The 15,489-nt window shown below is 42.1% G+C and overlaps 1 protein-coding gene across 11 annotated transcripts in view; it reads right to left on the bottom strand.

Moving 5' to 3' along the window:
• Positions 1 to 15,489, bottom strand: part of NR2C1 (nuclear receptor subfamily 2 group C member 1) — a 114,711-nt gene that overhangs the window by 68,570 nt on the left and 30,652 nt on the right. For 6 of the 11 annotated variants that reach the window (XM_073327520.1, XM_073327516.1, XM_073327518.1 and 3 more), the window contains one exon: positions 10,717 to 10,792. The exons of 4 other annotated variants lie outside the window; for them this stretch is intronic. In XM_073327520.1, the coding sequence (XP_073183621.1) occupies positions 10,717 to 10,770 (54 nt within the window). In that variant the 5' untranslated portion in view covers positions 10,771 to 10,792. Of the gene's footprint in view, positions 1 to 10,716; positions 10,793 to 11,285; positions 11,350 to 15,489 lie in introns of all 11 variants that reach the window. One more of the 11 variants, XM_073327519.1, reaches the window with a different exon arrangement.

Raw genomic sequence — 15,489 nt, 5'->3', positions numbered from 1 at the left:
TGCTTTGGGAATAAGAACTACCCCATTCCTGGTAGGAAGTGGATAGTGTCGGGCAAAAGATTTATGAGACGGTGTACTCTATGTAATGCTTCATATAGGTAATCTTAAATAGTAACTCAGAATTTTTTTAAAAATAAAAAACTTTCTTTTGCTTCTAATCTGCATATATTTAAGAGGTTTTGCAAAATACATCATTGCAATCTATTCCAAAGATCATGCTCTTAACAGGTTTCTCATTTCTAAAATGGTCTATGAACAATAATTAAGTTCAGGGGTGGACAAACTTTTTGGCCTGAGTGCCACATTGGGGTTTCAAAACTGTATGGAGAGCCGGGTAGGGAAGGCTGTGCCCCCCAAACAGCCTGGCCCCTGCCCCCTCTCCGCCCCCTCCCACTTTCCGCCCCCTGACTGCCCCCCTCAGAACTCCTGACCCATCCACCCCCCCCCCGAGTTCTTTGTTCCCTGACCGCCCCCTAATGGGAGCCCCGCCCCTAACTGCCCCCCGGGACCCCCCCCGATCCAACTCCCCCTGCTCCCTGTCCCCTGACTGCCCCGAGCCCTGACAGGCGCGGGACACCCATGCCTATCCAACCCCCACTATTCCCCGTTCCCTGACCGGCCCCCCCTGAACCTCCACCCCATCCAACCACCCCCTGCTCCCTTACCATGCCGCTCAGAGCAGCAGGACTGACAGCCGCGCTGCTTGGTTGGAGCCAGCCACACCACCATGCTGCTCAGCAGGTGCTCACAGCCCCGCCGCCCAGAGCGCTGGCGGCATGGCGAGCTGAGGCTGCAGGGGAGGGGGTACTGCAGAGGAGGGGCCAGGGGCTAGCCTCCAAGGCCGGGAGCTCAAGGACTGGGCAGGACGGTCCCATGGGCCACAGTTTGCCCACCTCCGATCTAGTTACTATCTAGTTTCTACCCTAACTGCTATTAGTGACTCCGATATCTTAATGAATCAGGTCTGTGAATATCCTCAGTTTTCTTAAAAGGTAGGGAAAAAAGGTCTCTGTGCACCTATACCCCAAACTGGATTTTGCTTCTGAATTCAGTGAAAATTAATGTTCAGGTGAATTACAAGTGCTATTAGAAATACTGACTCAACTTCTAAGCAGCTTCAAATATGGTTTCCAAGGGCAAGTCACAAGCTTGCATCCAGCATGAGTATAACCAGAGAGAAGAATAGCTGCATCCTGTAGGTAAACTATAGATGAAAAAGGCTGCTACCTGAAAACCCAAGAACAACATTGGATTCAACATAATTCCCAAATTCCAAACTATATTGGCAAAGGTGAATGCACACAAAAATAGAATCTGCACTCGGCACGCAGTTCATTTGTCAAGATATTTCCCTCCACCTGTTAGCACTGACTCTGAGGCCAGTTTGTTCCCATTTACTTCATTTCTTTCAGACATTGGAAAAAACAACAGATATTGCTGCATCTGGATATAACAAAAGGAAAATATACAAGTGTCATCTGTACCAGGATGAACAGTCTCACTATTTCCCTTAGCAACTGTCAAGGTTCCTCCCCCACTCTGAACTCTAGGGTACAGATGTGGGGACCTGCATGAAAAACCTCCTAAGCTTATCTTTACCAGCTTAGGTCAAAACTTCCCCAAGGTACAAAATATTACACCTTGGACTGGCCGCTACCACCACCAAACTAATACTGGTTACTGGGGAAGAGCTGTTTGGACGCGTCCTTCCCCCCAAAATACTTCCCAAAACCTTGCACCCCACTTCCTGGACAAGGTTTGGTAAAAAGCCTCACCAATTTGCCTAGGTGACTACAGACCCAGACCCTTGGATCTTAAGAACAATGAACAATCCTCCCAACACTTGCACCCCCCCTTTCCTGGGAAATGTTGGATAAAAAGCCTCACCAATTTGCATAGGTGACCACAGACCCAAACCCTTGGATCTGAGAACAATGAATGCATTCAGTGTTTTACAAGAAGACTTTTAATAAAAAATAGAAGTAAATAGAAATAAAGAAATCCCCCCTGTAAAATCAGGATGGTAGATATCTTACAGGGTAATTAGATTCAAAAACATAGAGAACCCCTCTAGGCAAAACCTTAAGTTACAAAAAAGATACACAGACAGAAATAGTTATTCTATTCAGCACAATTCTTTTCTCAGCCATTTAAAGAAATCATAATCTAACACATACCTAGCTAGATTACTTACTAAAAGTTCTAAGACTCCATTCCTGTTCTGTCCCCGGCCAAGACGACTACAGACAGACACAGACCCTTTGTTTCTCTCCCTCCTCCCAGCTTTTGAAAGTCTCTTGTCTCCTCATTGGTCATTTTGGTCAGGTGCCAGCGAGGTTACCTTTAGCTTCTTAACCCTTTACAGGTGAGAGGAGCTTTCCCCTGGCCAGGAGGGATTTCAAAGGGGTTTACCCTTCCCTTTATATTTATGACACGCCCCCCAAGTCTCAGCTAGGGTGAAACACTGGCTGGGATTTCTTCCTGGAGCTCTAGGAAAACAGAGTTAATAAGACACATGCATCTCTAAATATACTACCAAGTACATAAAGACTAACAATATTTTCCACATCTCAAGGACGATTTTAACCAGTTGATTCTGGGAAACTTTCACGGGAGAGTGCATCAGCCACTTTGTTAGAAGCTCCTGAGATGTGTTGGATGTCGAAATCAAAATCTTGGAGAGCTAAACTCCACCGAAGAAGTTTTTTGTTAGTTTCTTTGACGGTGTGAAGCCACTTTAGTGCAGCATGGTCGGTTTGCAGGTGGAAACGCCGTCCCCAAACATATGGGCGTAGCTTTTCCAGAGCGTAGACAATGGCATAACATTCTTTTTCAGTGACTGACCAGTTGCTTTCCCTCTCAGACAGTTTTTTGCTGAGAAACACTACAGGGTGGAATTCTTGATCAGGTCCTTTCTGCATTAAAACTGCTCCCACACCACGCTCGGATGCATCTGTGGTTACTAGGAACGGTTTGTCAAAGTCTGGGGCCCTTAGTACAGGGTCAGACATGAGTGTCGCTTTAAGCTTGTTAAAGGCCTTCTGACACTTTCCGGTCCACTGAACAGCATTTGGCTGTTTCTTTTTGGTTAGGTCTGTCAGTGGGGCAGCGATTTGGCTGTAGTGCGGTACAAATCGTCTGTAATAACCGGCCAAGCCTAAGAAGGATTGAACCTGTTTCTTTGACTTTGGGACAGGCCACTTTTGGATAGCATCCACTTTGGCCTGTAGGGGGCTGATAGTTCCTTGACCCACCTGGTGTCCAAGGTAAGTCACTCTGTTTAGGCCTATTTGACACTTCTTAGCCTTAACAGTTAGTCCTGCCTCCCTTATGCGCTCAAGGACTTTTTGTAGATGTTCCAGGTGGTCTGCCCAGGAATCCGAAAATATGGCCACATCGTCAAGGTAGGCGACTGCATATTCTCCTAATCCCGCTAGGAGACCATCTACAAGTCTTTGGAAAGTGGCGGGTGCATTTCGCAGCCCGAAAGGGAATACATTAAATTCATACAGCCCGAGATGTGTGATGAAGGCTGACCTTTCCTTGGCAGATTCATCTAGCGGTACCTGCCAGTACCCCTTGGTTAAGTCCAAGGTAGAGATGAACTGGGCCCGTCCCAGTTTCTCTAATAGTTCATCAGTGCGTGGCATTGGATAGTTGTCTGGGCGAGTTACAGCATTTAGCTTACGGTAGTCCACGCAAAAACGTATTTCCCCATCTGGTTTGGGAACTAGAACCACTGGAGATGCCCATGCACTTTCAGAGGGGCGGATTACACCCATCTGTAACATATCCTGGATCTCCCGTTCTATAGCAGTTTTAGCTTGAGGAGACACCCGGTAAGGGTGGACCCTAATTGGGTGAGCATTACCTGTGTCAATGGAGTGGTATGCCCGTTCAGTCAGTCCTGGGGTGGCTGAGAACGTTGGCGCGTAGCTAGTGCACAGCTCCTGGATCTGCTGTCGCTGCATACGCCCAAGGGTCATGGAGAGGTTCACCTCTTCCACACCACCAGCACATTTCCCTTCGTAATAGACACCTTCAGGCCACTCAGCGTCGTCTCCTCCCTGGGCTGTAAACTGACAAACCTTTAATTCTCTGGAATAAAAGGGCTTTAGAGAATTAATATGATACACCTTAGGCTTTCGGTTGGAGGTGGGGAATGCTATGAGATAATTAACAGCTCCCAGGCGCTCCTGGACCACGAATGGCCCTTCCCACGATGCTTCCATTTTATGGGCCTGGAGCGCCTTTAAGACCATGACCTGGTCTCCTACTTTGAAGGAACGCTCTCTGGCATGTTTATCATACCAGGCTTTTTGCTCTTTTTGAGCATCCTGTAAGTTTTCTCTAGCAAGGGCTAAAGAGGTTCGGAGGGTGTTTTGTAGGTTGGTTACAAAGTCCAGAATGTTAGTTCCTGGAGAAGGTGTAAATCCCTCCCATTGCTGCTTCACCAACTGCAATGGCCCCTTAACCTCACGGCCATATACAAGTTCAAATGGGGAAAACCCTAAACTGGGATGTGGTACAGCTCTGTAGGCAAAGAGCAACTGCTACAATACTAGGTCCCAATCATTGGAGTGCTCATTTACGAATTTACGTATCATGGCCCCCAAAGTTCCATTAAACTTCTCCACCATGCCATTTGTTTGATGATGGTAAGGAGTGGCAACCAAGTGATTTACCCCATGAGCTTCCCAAAGGTTTTTCATAGTTCCTGCCAGGAAATTAGTCCCTGCATCTGTGAGGATGTCGGAGGGCCAACCTACCCTGGCAAAAATGTCTGCTAGTGCCTGGCACACACTTTTAGCCCTGGTGTTGCTTAGAGCTACTGCTTCCGGCCATCGGGTGGCAAAATCCATGAAAGTCAGTATGTACTGCTTTCCTCTGGGTGTCTTTTTCGGAAAAGGACCCAGAATATCCACAGCTACTCGCTGAAATGGAACTTCAATGATGGGGAGTGGCTGGAGAGGAGCTTTGACCTGGTCTTGGGGTTTTCCCACTCTTTGGCACACCTCACAAGACTGGACATAGGTAGAAACATCCTTGCCCATTCCCTCCCAGTGGAATGACCCCCCCAAACGGTCTTTGGTCCTGTTCACCCCAGCATGGCCACTAGGGTGATCATGGGCTAAGCTCAAGAGCTTGGCCCGGTATTTAGTTGGAACTACCAACTGTCTCTGAGGATGCCAGTCTTCCTGGTGTCCCCCAGAAAGAGTTTCCTTGTATAAAAGTCCTCTTTCTACAACAAACCTGGATCGATTAGAAGAGCTGAGAGGCGGTGGGTTGCTCCGTGCCGCCGTCCACGCTCTCTGGAGGCTTTCATCTGCTTCCTGTTCGGTCTGGAACTGTTCCCTTGATGCTGGAGACATCAGTTCCTCATTGGATTGGGGACATAGGCTTGGTCCCTCTGGAAGCGATATAGGGGATGGAGCTGTTTCTGTTGACTGTGAACCGCTCTCCGCTGGTGCACTATGTTGGGATTCAGGCTCCGGCTGAGCCTCTTGTGTAGGGTTATCGGCTGCTGCCAGTTCAGGTTCGGTGGGGCCCTCTGGTGTTGAGGTTGCAAGTACTGGATTCAGTGCTGGCACGGGGTCTGGTGTTGGTTGTTTGGCTGGTTCCGGTTCTGGGACTGGTTCCGTCTGGGTCTCTGGGACTGGATCCACTACTGCTGTTGCAGACATTGGTCTGGGGTCCGGGTCCATCACCTCTGACCGGGCCCTGATAGAAGTTTCCGGAACAGAGCTAGGCCTCACGGCTTGTTTAGCCTGGCTGCGGGTGACCGTTCCCACCCTCTTGGCCTGCTTCACGTGATTGGCCAAGTCTTCCCCCAACAGCATGGGGATGGGATAATCATCATAGACTGCAAAAGTCCACATTCCTGACCAGCCCTTGTACTGGACAGGCAACTTGGCTGTAGGCAAATTGAAAGAGTTGGACTTGAAGGGTTGAATCGTCACTTGGATCTCTGGGTTGATTAAATTGGGGTCCACTAAGGAAGCATGGATAGCTGACACTTGTGCTCCGGTGTCCCTCCACGCGGTGACCTTCTTCCCGCCCACACTCACAGTTTCCCTCCGCTCCAAGGGTATCTGGGAGGTATCTGGGCCTGTGGACCTCTGGTGTGATTCCGGTGCAATGAACTGTAATCTGTTGGGGTTCTTGGGGCAGTTGGCCTTTACATGCCCCAGCTCGTTACATTTAAAACATCGTCCAGCTGACGGGTCACTGGGGCGAGGAGGGTTGCTGGAGAACGGGGTGGTGGGACGATAAGGGGTCTGGAGGGTTCTTTGGGAGGTAGGTGGGGCTTTGGGCGGCCCCCGGTAATAGGGTGTGGTCTGGGGTGGTCCCTTCTGGTCTCCGCTCCAACTGCGACCAGTTTTCTTCTTCTCTGCCACCTCCACCCATCTGGCTCCAATCTCTCCTGCCTCAATTACAGTTTTGGGTTTCCCATCTAGGATGTATCTTTCTATTTCCTCAGGAACACCCTCTAAGAATTGTTCCATTTGCATTAGGAAGGGCAAATTTACTGGAGATTCAACACTTGCTCCTGATATCCAGGCATCCCAATGTTTCACAATGTGGTAGGCATGTCGGGTAAATGACATGTCTGGTTTCCACCTTAGGGCTCGGAACCTCCGACGAGACTGCTCAGGTGTTATCCCCATTCTGACTCTCGCCTTGGATTTAAACAGTTCATACTTGTTCATATGTTCTTTAGGCATTTCAGCTGCCACCTCAGCTAAGGGTCCACTGAGCTGCGGCCTCAGCTCTACCATGTATTGGTCAGTAGAGATGTTGTACCCAAGGCAGGCCCTTTCGAAGTTTTCTAAGAAGGCCTCAGTATCATCACCTGCCTTGTAGGTGGGGAACTTTCTGGGATGGGAAGTGGTACCTGGAGAAGGATTGCTAGGGTTTGTTGGTATATTCTGCTGGGCCTTTATCCTCTCCATCTCCTCCACATGCTTCCTTGCCTCCATTTCCCTCTTGTGGGCAGCCTCCTGTACCTCCTTCTCCAGCCGCATGAGTTCTATCTGTCTTTCATGTTCCCTTTGTTTTTCCTCAGCCTGAAATTTGGCTAATTCCAGCTGTAGTCGAGCCGAGGATTTGGCCATTCTAACCTCTCTGTTTTTAACTAACTTTACACCCGAGGTTTAGAAATAAACAAACAAAACTTGGCTGTAAAATTTTGCTGTGCTGGAATAGAATACCTATTCTCTGATAGTGATTGTCAGCCTACAGAAAAAGACAATTCCCTTGTCTCTGCTCTGGGCCCAAATTAAAGCAAAAAACCTCCAACTACTTGGAAACCTGCTTACCCAGCCCAAAGAAAAAAAAATTTCTTTTCAAACCTGTGCTCCTTGTAAAACAAAAAAAAATCAAAATCCTAAAAAAAACCCTGTCACTTTTGTCTCCAGGCAAATGGGTAGAGCACACACCCCCTATTTACTTTTAGGAAGAAAAGAAAAAAAAAAAAACCTCTGGGTTGGAAGACTGTGAATTTCCCTGCAGGAGTTAAGTACCCTGCCTCCAGGCAAAGAAAACCTGCAATTCACAAGATAATCCCCTTTTGTCTCTGCTTGGCCACAAAGCAGAGAGAAACCAAGCTGCTTTCAGTTTCAAAGCTGCTTCCTGGACTTCCTAAAAATTCCTTTTTAAAATCTGTATTTCTAGTTCAAAAAATCTCAACTGGATCTCAAAATGATTTCAGGTTAATCCCACCACTGTGCCACCATGTCACGGTTCCTCCCCCACTCTGAACTCTAGGGTACAGATGTGGGGACCTGCATGAAAAACCTCCTAAGCTTATCTTTACCAGCTTAGGTCAAAACTTCCCCAAGGTACAAAATATTACACCTTGGACTGGCCGCTACCACCACCAAACTAATACTGGTTACTGGGGAAGAGCTGTTTGGACGCGTCCTTCCCCCCAAAATACTTCCCAAAACCTTGCACCCCACTTCCTGGACAAGGTTTGGTAAAAAGCCTCACCAATTTGCCTAGGTGACTACAGACCCAGACCCTTGGATCTTAAGAACAATGAACAATCCTCCCAACACTTGCACCCCCCCTTTCCTGGGAAATGTTGGATAAAAAGCCTCACCAATTTGCATAGGTGACCACAGACCCAAACCCTTGGGTCTGAGAACAATGAAAAAGCATTCAGTGTTTTACAAGAAGACTTTTAATAAAAAATAGAAGTAAATAGAAATAAAGAAATCCCCCCTGTAAAATCAGGATGGTAGATATCTTACAGGGTAATTAGATTCAAAAACATAGAGAACCCCTCTAGGCAAAACCTTAAGTTACAAAAAAGATACACAGACAGAAATAGTTATTCTATTCAGCACAATTCTTTTCTCAGCCATTTAAAGAAATCATAATCTAACACATACCTAGCTAGATTACTTACTAAAAGTTCTAAGACTCCATTCCTGTTCTGTCCCCGGCCAAGACGACTACAGACAGACACAGACCCTTTGTTTCTCTCCCTCCTCCCAGCTTTTGAAAGTCTCTTGTCTCCTCATTGGTCATTTTGGTCAGGTGCCAGCGAGGTTACCTTTAGCTTCTTAACCCTTTACAGGTGAGAGGAGCTTTCCCCTGGCCAGGAGGGATTTCAAAGGGGTTTACCCTTCCCTTTATATTTATGACAGCAACCATAAATACACATTGAACTGGAAAGGTAACAAGATAGAGCCTCATATGCAAGTGACCCTAAGGAGGAAGAGCAAATACTCAGCTACTCTTTGAGATCGCTCAGAGAAACAATCCACAGAATATCCTTTCCATCAATAGGTAGTCAGCCATAGATAACAGCACAGTCTCCATACTAGTCACATCAGACACCAGACTAGTAAGATACACCTACAAGATCAAGACATAACTGAAAGTTTCTTCAATAGATCTAGGCTCTTTTATATTGGCACCAATACCACTTTCTCACTAACCTTATCTAACAGTGGTAGTTAAAAACTGGACAATAAAAGGTTAAGTTATTAGTATCTGGAAATCCTCTAGAGAGTAATGTTTTCAGCACCACTTGCTTACTATGCTAGAAGTCTGTCTTTACAAAGGCAAGCTGCAGCAGCAACGTACAAGCCTGTTTGGACCTACTGGTAATACGTCAGAAGTCAAAAACAAGCTCCACCTATTTCGCACACCAAAGCAATCAAACCCACACAAGTTTAAGAAAAGAGGTTACTAGCAGTGGTGCAAACAGCTCAATTGCTTCCCTTCCTCTACTTTAACTGTGGGATAAAGGAAGACAGGTGTGCTCTTACTAAACAAACTAAAATACAAGAACTGACATAGAATAGCAGGCCAGGTCTCTGTCAGGAAGAGCAAATAGGGCCTGTTATTCTAATTAAAGTGGCCTCTCCACTGAAGAAGAAAAGGAGAGAGACAAGCAGCGTGGCTGGCTTTCTCTCTCCCCATCTGTTGAGTATGAGTTTGACTTTTGTTGCTCTTTTTGAATTGGATATAAACTTTATTACTACAGTGAAAAGGATGATTCAGGGAGGAGAGATTAAAAAAAATATATTAAAAATTCACAGACTGACTGAATTCTGGAGTCAAATTCAAAGTCTCAGTCCTTAAGTTCATGGCACTCAATGGCCTGGGCCCAGGATATCTAAAAGATTGACTAAAGCTCCTGTATGAAGACTAGGTCAACATCTCCATCCCTCAGACACAAGAGAACTTGCTACCATATAAAGCCTGTTTGTTCAGGAGACAGAGCATTCTCAGGGGCTGGTCCAAGACTGTGGAACAAACTCCCACAGTTGCTAAGATCAAACCTCACCACCTTCTGCTCCAAAGTGCAATGTATTTCTTCAACCTGCCTTTTCTAACATAAACATGTACCCAGGGTGTACCTTCAAACAAAACTAAGCCAACCCCGCTCAAAATCTCCTAAACACACACCAACCCCCCTCCCTCTGGAAAGAGGATGAGAGAAAGGATAAACCACACATGACAGATGTCAGTCATGCCACTTAATTATGAGAGTAGCATAAGAACATATATAAAATTAGCAATCCAAGGGGGAAACCTTTCTAGTCAACGTTAAAACTGATATAAATTGAACTTGAAATCACCTGGAATACTTAACTTGACTGTAAAGTAAGACAAATCTAAATTAACTAAGAGCAGAAATTTCCAGTAAACAGGTGCCATTTTTATATATTTTTCTTATAACCACACTTGTACTGATTTTGAACAGAACATATAGTAACCTTACTATATAGTAATGAATCCTTAAGTGTTTTATATTTATACACACACACATCCTGACAACACTAATTTTTACTATCTATTCATACATTTCCAAAAGCACCTATTACTGTAATATTCAGGCACTGTATCCAGAATGCAGTTTTGATGCTAGAAGAGAGGAAAGCTTGCCTCATATGACTAAACAGCTCTATGAAGACAACCACTGATTTAGTCAATGATTTCTACCTTTGAAAATATTGCTACTTTTTTTTAAGCTCAGTTTCTTTGGGGAATGCTTTGACAAAGATTCAAGTTTTGCATCATGACGTGAAGATAGCAAGAACAGGGTTCCTGCTAATCTTCTATGGGAGGGTCTTCTGGAGCTTTGGGCCCACTAGAGACCATTCTCTCTTGTGGCTTTGATCTTTACATATCAGTATTATGCTTTATTGTCCAACTTGTCTCAAATAGGACTAAATATATAGATATATGTATATGTACCTCTCCCATTTGCTGTTCAATAATTTGATGGGCCAGTTCCTCTATGGTTGCCATGATCTTTAATCACCAGAATTTCCTGTCAAAGAAAGAAGAAGATTCTTAACATCTAGAACCTTAAAGATGAAAATATCTGGGGGAAAATATTATTTACATAAATAAATTATAGCCACAGTTACTGAAGTGAGCCCAGCAACTAATTTAAAGTGTGGTTATGCTCTAAACAGGACTCTGTAGAAATGGCATCATATAGATCCATGTTTGTGTTTCAAGGGCTTTCATATAATTTTGCTGTTTCTTAGGTTACTTTTGGTTTTTTGTTCCAGCAGAACTACAACTCACAGCAAGTTTTCAAAGTATTAATGAGTTCTCTTTGGCTTTTACATCATTACCATCAATTCTGATCCACTGAAGGTCTAATTAAAAACTTACTCAGTTAGAACTAAGCCAATGTTTCCATTGCTGTACCAGTCAACTTGTACAGCTTGCTCTGCTGAAGTTGTACTGGTTTAGCAGCACTAACAGGAGTAATTAAAAATGTATATTTGTCATTAAAAGAAGACATTTCTTACGTGAAAACAGATCTGTGGAACAAGATGATGCCAATATCATATTCACTTCAGTGGCCACAGTATGCTTTAAAAAGCAGAAATTTGGTTGAGATTCAAGTCTGCTCCCTCATCCGTGTGAAGTGTGCAAAGTAGTCCCAGTGACAAAACTGTGATCATTACACGGTGTAAACCACTGTTATGGAATATTAAATGTTCATATGTAAGGGTGGTTTGGTCACATATCTACATCTTTACATTAGTCAATATGTAAGAAGGGTGCGGTGCATAAGAGTTGTGAAGCATTGCAACCACTTGTTTAAATTAATGTCAAAACCTAAATTAAAGTCGATTGAGCACTTGAAATTGAATCTGCTTTATGTACCAAGCCAATACACTTATATTGAGGCCTCGTCTACACTCAAAAGTTGTACTGCTTTAACTATACTAGTATAGTTAAACATTATAACCTCCCTAGTGTGGATACAGTTGCCCTGATATCAAGGTGTTTTACACCATTATAGCTATTCCTGTACAGGAAGAGTAAATAAGCTGCACATACAGAGTATAAGGCAATGGCTCTCAACTTTTCCAGGCTACGGTATCCCTTTCAGGAGTCTGATTTGTCTTGCGTACCCCCAAGTTTCACCTCATTTAAAAACTACTTGCTTACAAAATCAGATATAAATGTACAAATGTGTCACAGCACCCTATTATTGAAAAATTGCTTTACTTTCTCATTTTTACCATACAATTATAAAATAAATCAATTGGAATAAAAATATTGTACTTACATTTCAGTGTACAACTTATAGAGCAGTATAAACAAGTCATTGTGTGAAATTTTAGTTTGTACTGACTTCGCTAATGCATTATAGGTAGCCTGTTGTAAAACTAGGCAAATATCTAGATGAGCTGATGTACCCCAACTGGAAGACCTCTGTGCACCCCCAAGGGTAAGCATACCCCTTGTTAAGAACCACTGGTATTAGGTACTTTTATACTGGTATAATTGCAACCATACAAGGAATTTGTACCGGTTTAATATTTTGGTTTAAATAGATAAATAAATCACACCCCATACCAAATAATCATACCAGTACTAAAACTGAATGTAGACTAAGCTTAAGATACGTAGGCCATTTTTTCTCACTTCCCATATATCCTTGCTGCAATCTCACCACATCATATCCCCTGTCCCAGAGGCACTGTATCATGACCAAACTACTAGCCAAAGATTCATTTTGGAGCCAACTCTACGCCTGAAGTTAAACAGACTGTTCCTTTTTGAATAGTGAGAGAACCTCAACCCCCACCAGCACGCACTGTAGCATATCTAGCTCTGCTGACAGAGAGGAAGAAAGAAAATGGAAACATGTTTTCACTTTGCAGCGCACTTCTAAACCACCAGCAAATTTACTAGGTACAAATGAGGGAAGAGTAAAGACTAATCCAAACTTCTTCAGGTGTGTATTTAAAAAATATAATCTCACTTTACAAACATTAATAGCTTGTCTCAACTCCTCTGTAGGACAACTATGTTATCCACATTACACACACAGTGAAACTGGATCACAAAATCCAGTCTTTTTCAAGTTAGGTCTTATATAAACATCGCCGTTTTCTGTTTTAAATAAAATATTCTCCATAATGGAATAGTATATGGGCTGCCAGAAGTTTTGTAACTGATTCCATAAATAAAAACCAATGCACCGGATTGAGATTAGAGAACTATATTCAGCAGGAGATGCAATTTTTCAGGTAAGACTTGACATTCTCATCATTTTAAATATAATTTAATAGCGTTGTGTCCTGAGACACCACCAATTTAAAAATCACATTTGTCTGAATTTTGTATCTAGACTTACAACACCTAAAATTACTATAACAGAAATTAGCAAAAATTCTGTTTGTTTACTGTGCATTTGACTGCACTTTTTCAGTCAGCTTCTTCCCTGCTGGAAAACCCTTATGATTTTAATTTAAAAAAATTAGAACATACTATTAAAAAGGCAATCAGAAACTGGATTCTTTTTTAAATTAGTCAAATTTGCCATCCCATCTTTGGCTAGACTTCAGTGTAAAAAGTGAGTCCTTTATATAGAAGAGCCTAATCGAATATGTTTTTTTGCATGAATTCCCACTGAAGTTAATGGAATTGCTATAAAGGGCTCTGGTGCCTGAACCACACCCATAATCTGTAAATCTTTTTGGATCTTTCCTGATAGATAATGTATGTATATAATATTCTGAGGAATGACATATTATTAAGAATCTGAAAAATACTCCCATAAGACTGCAATTTTAAAGTCAAGTTTTTGCCCTTAAATAAATGGCATTACATTAGAACCATAGCACAAGAGGAAAATCTTTCAAAAAATGTAGATAAAATTCTATCTGAAGATATAAAAATTCAACTAGAATTTTTTAAAATAATTGAATAATATCAAAAAATTCAAAGCTTCCATAATGCACTTTTATATAGTTTGTCTTGATTTTTAAAAATCCTTCCTAAAAAAATAGCTTTTATTTCCTTCTCTTTTCTTCATGGCTGAGGATGTCTTCTTCAAGGGAGAAACTGACTATACAGGGAAAAATCTGAAACTTACTTTACACAAATTGCTGTCAGATGCAGAGTAAACACACTAAAATCCACTGTCTCAGGTGCTACTTGTACAAATGCACAAAATTTTAAAAGAAATATGATTTTCAAATTAACTGTTCCACTTTAAATATCTGAAAAACCTTTAGCATGCTATACCTATTACATAATTATCATCAAGTGGGCAGAGTTTATGTGAACAAGAGATTGCACATAATTTTAAATGAGAGTTTTATTCCACTGTGTTTCTAGTTTAAAAAACAGCATACTAAAAAAGTTCATACTGAATAGTTCAGGCAATTTTTACCCATCAATAATAACTAGTCTAGTAAAATTAAGTGGAGAATACATTTTTCCTGAAAGCTAAACTTTTTATTTAGTGATCAACATTTTCCATGTCATGGTTACCAGCTATCACATCTTCCTCATTCTTATTCCTAAAGAAATCTAGAGTAAGCCAAGGTCATTATTCCTCCATCAGAAAGACTACATTCTTTCCACAGTGAAGCCTCCAGGATAACAATCATATCAGTCTTATTTAGAAACAGACACTATAGTTGCTCTAACTTTCTTCATTTTATATCTCTTCCAAACCTTTTGATGTTTTGGCCTGCAGTACTGGCACATTCTGATGCAAATACTGAATACTAATTGCTAATTACCCTCCATCAACCCAGCAGCACCTGCTCTCAAGCAATGTAATGCAATGAGAAGGAAGTGGACAGTTCTTCTTTTGTCTTTGCAAAGGCTTATGGTCAAATACTGAACTTGCACATGATATAAAGTTCAAGTGCTCTGGATAAGTCCTATATTTCTGGAGTATAAATATGTAAAATAATTTTGTGTGAAGTTTGAAATAAACTACATTACTAAATGAAACCCTGCTATTTAAACATTATTTGACTTGCAGACTTCAGATGAGAATGATGACTATATTGGTGGTGTTGTGAAATATAGTTATAAATATACAATGAAAATTTCTTACTAATTTGCACGGCCAGAACATATTTAGAATTCTCACTCTAAGCTGTGTGTGATGAGTGATGTAAAAACTATAAAATGACATCATTTTGAACCTAACATATTCTTAATTCAGGACTTCACAGACAAAAGACTAACACCTAATGTCTCAGGTTTGCTTCTTCAAAAACAGTGAATCTAAATGGAAAATATAAAGTATTCATGGCAACTGTATCAACCATTTGTACTCAAGGAGCTCACCACACACTCATCTCTATATAAAATTGATTCGTGTATATGAACAAAATTTAGTATTAATACAAAATAGTTTAACAGTTTACAGATTGCAAAAAGACTAATTATGTTCCAAAAAATAACACAGTTCAGTAATAACATGTTAGTCTCATTATCAAAAAGGTCCTAATAATTTGGCATCTGAGATTTACCACAATTAACTTTCACAATGCACTACATAAAAGGAGTTAGATTTTCACTTCCTTAGCATACTGAATTGTCAATTTCCATAAAATCAATTTCAATGTTATATTTCACAGTTTGGCTGTATACAGACCGGAGTTCTTTAATATCAAACCATTTCCCAGCCATATTTGGTAGCTATTATTTGTTTTACTCTTTTTGCAAGTTATCCTCTCCCATTGCTACAGC

The sequence above is a fragment of the Lepidochelys kempii genome, chromosome 1 (assembly GCF_965140265.1).
Source record: "Lepidochelys kempii isolate rLepKem1 chromosome 1, rLepKem1.hap2, whole genome shotgun sequence".
Classification (NCBI taxonomy): Eukaryota; Metazoa; Chordata; order Testudines; family Cheloniidae; genus Lepidochelys; species Lepidochelys kempii.
Note: the sequence above shows the minus strand (reverse complement) of the source record. Positions and strands in the feature narration are given on the sequence as shown.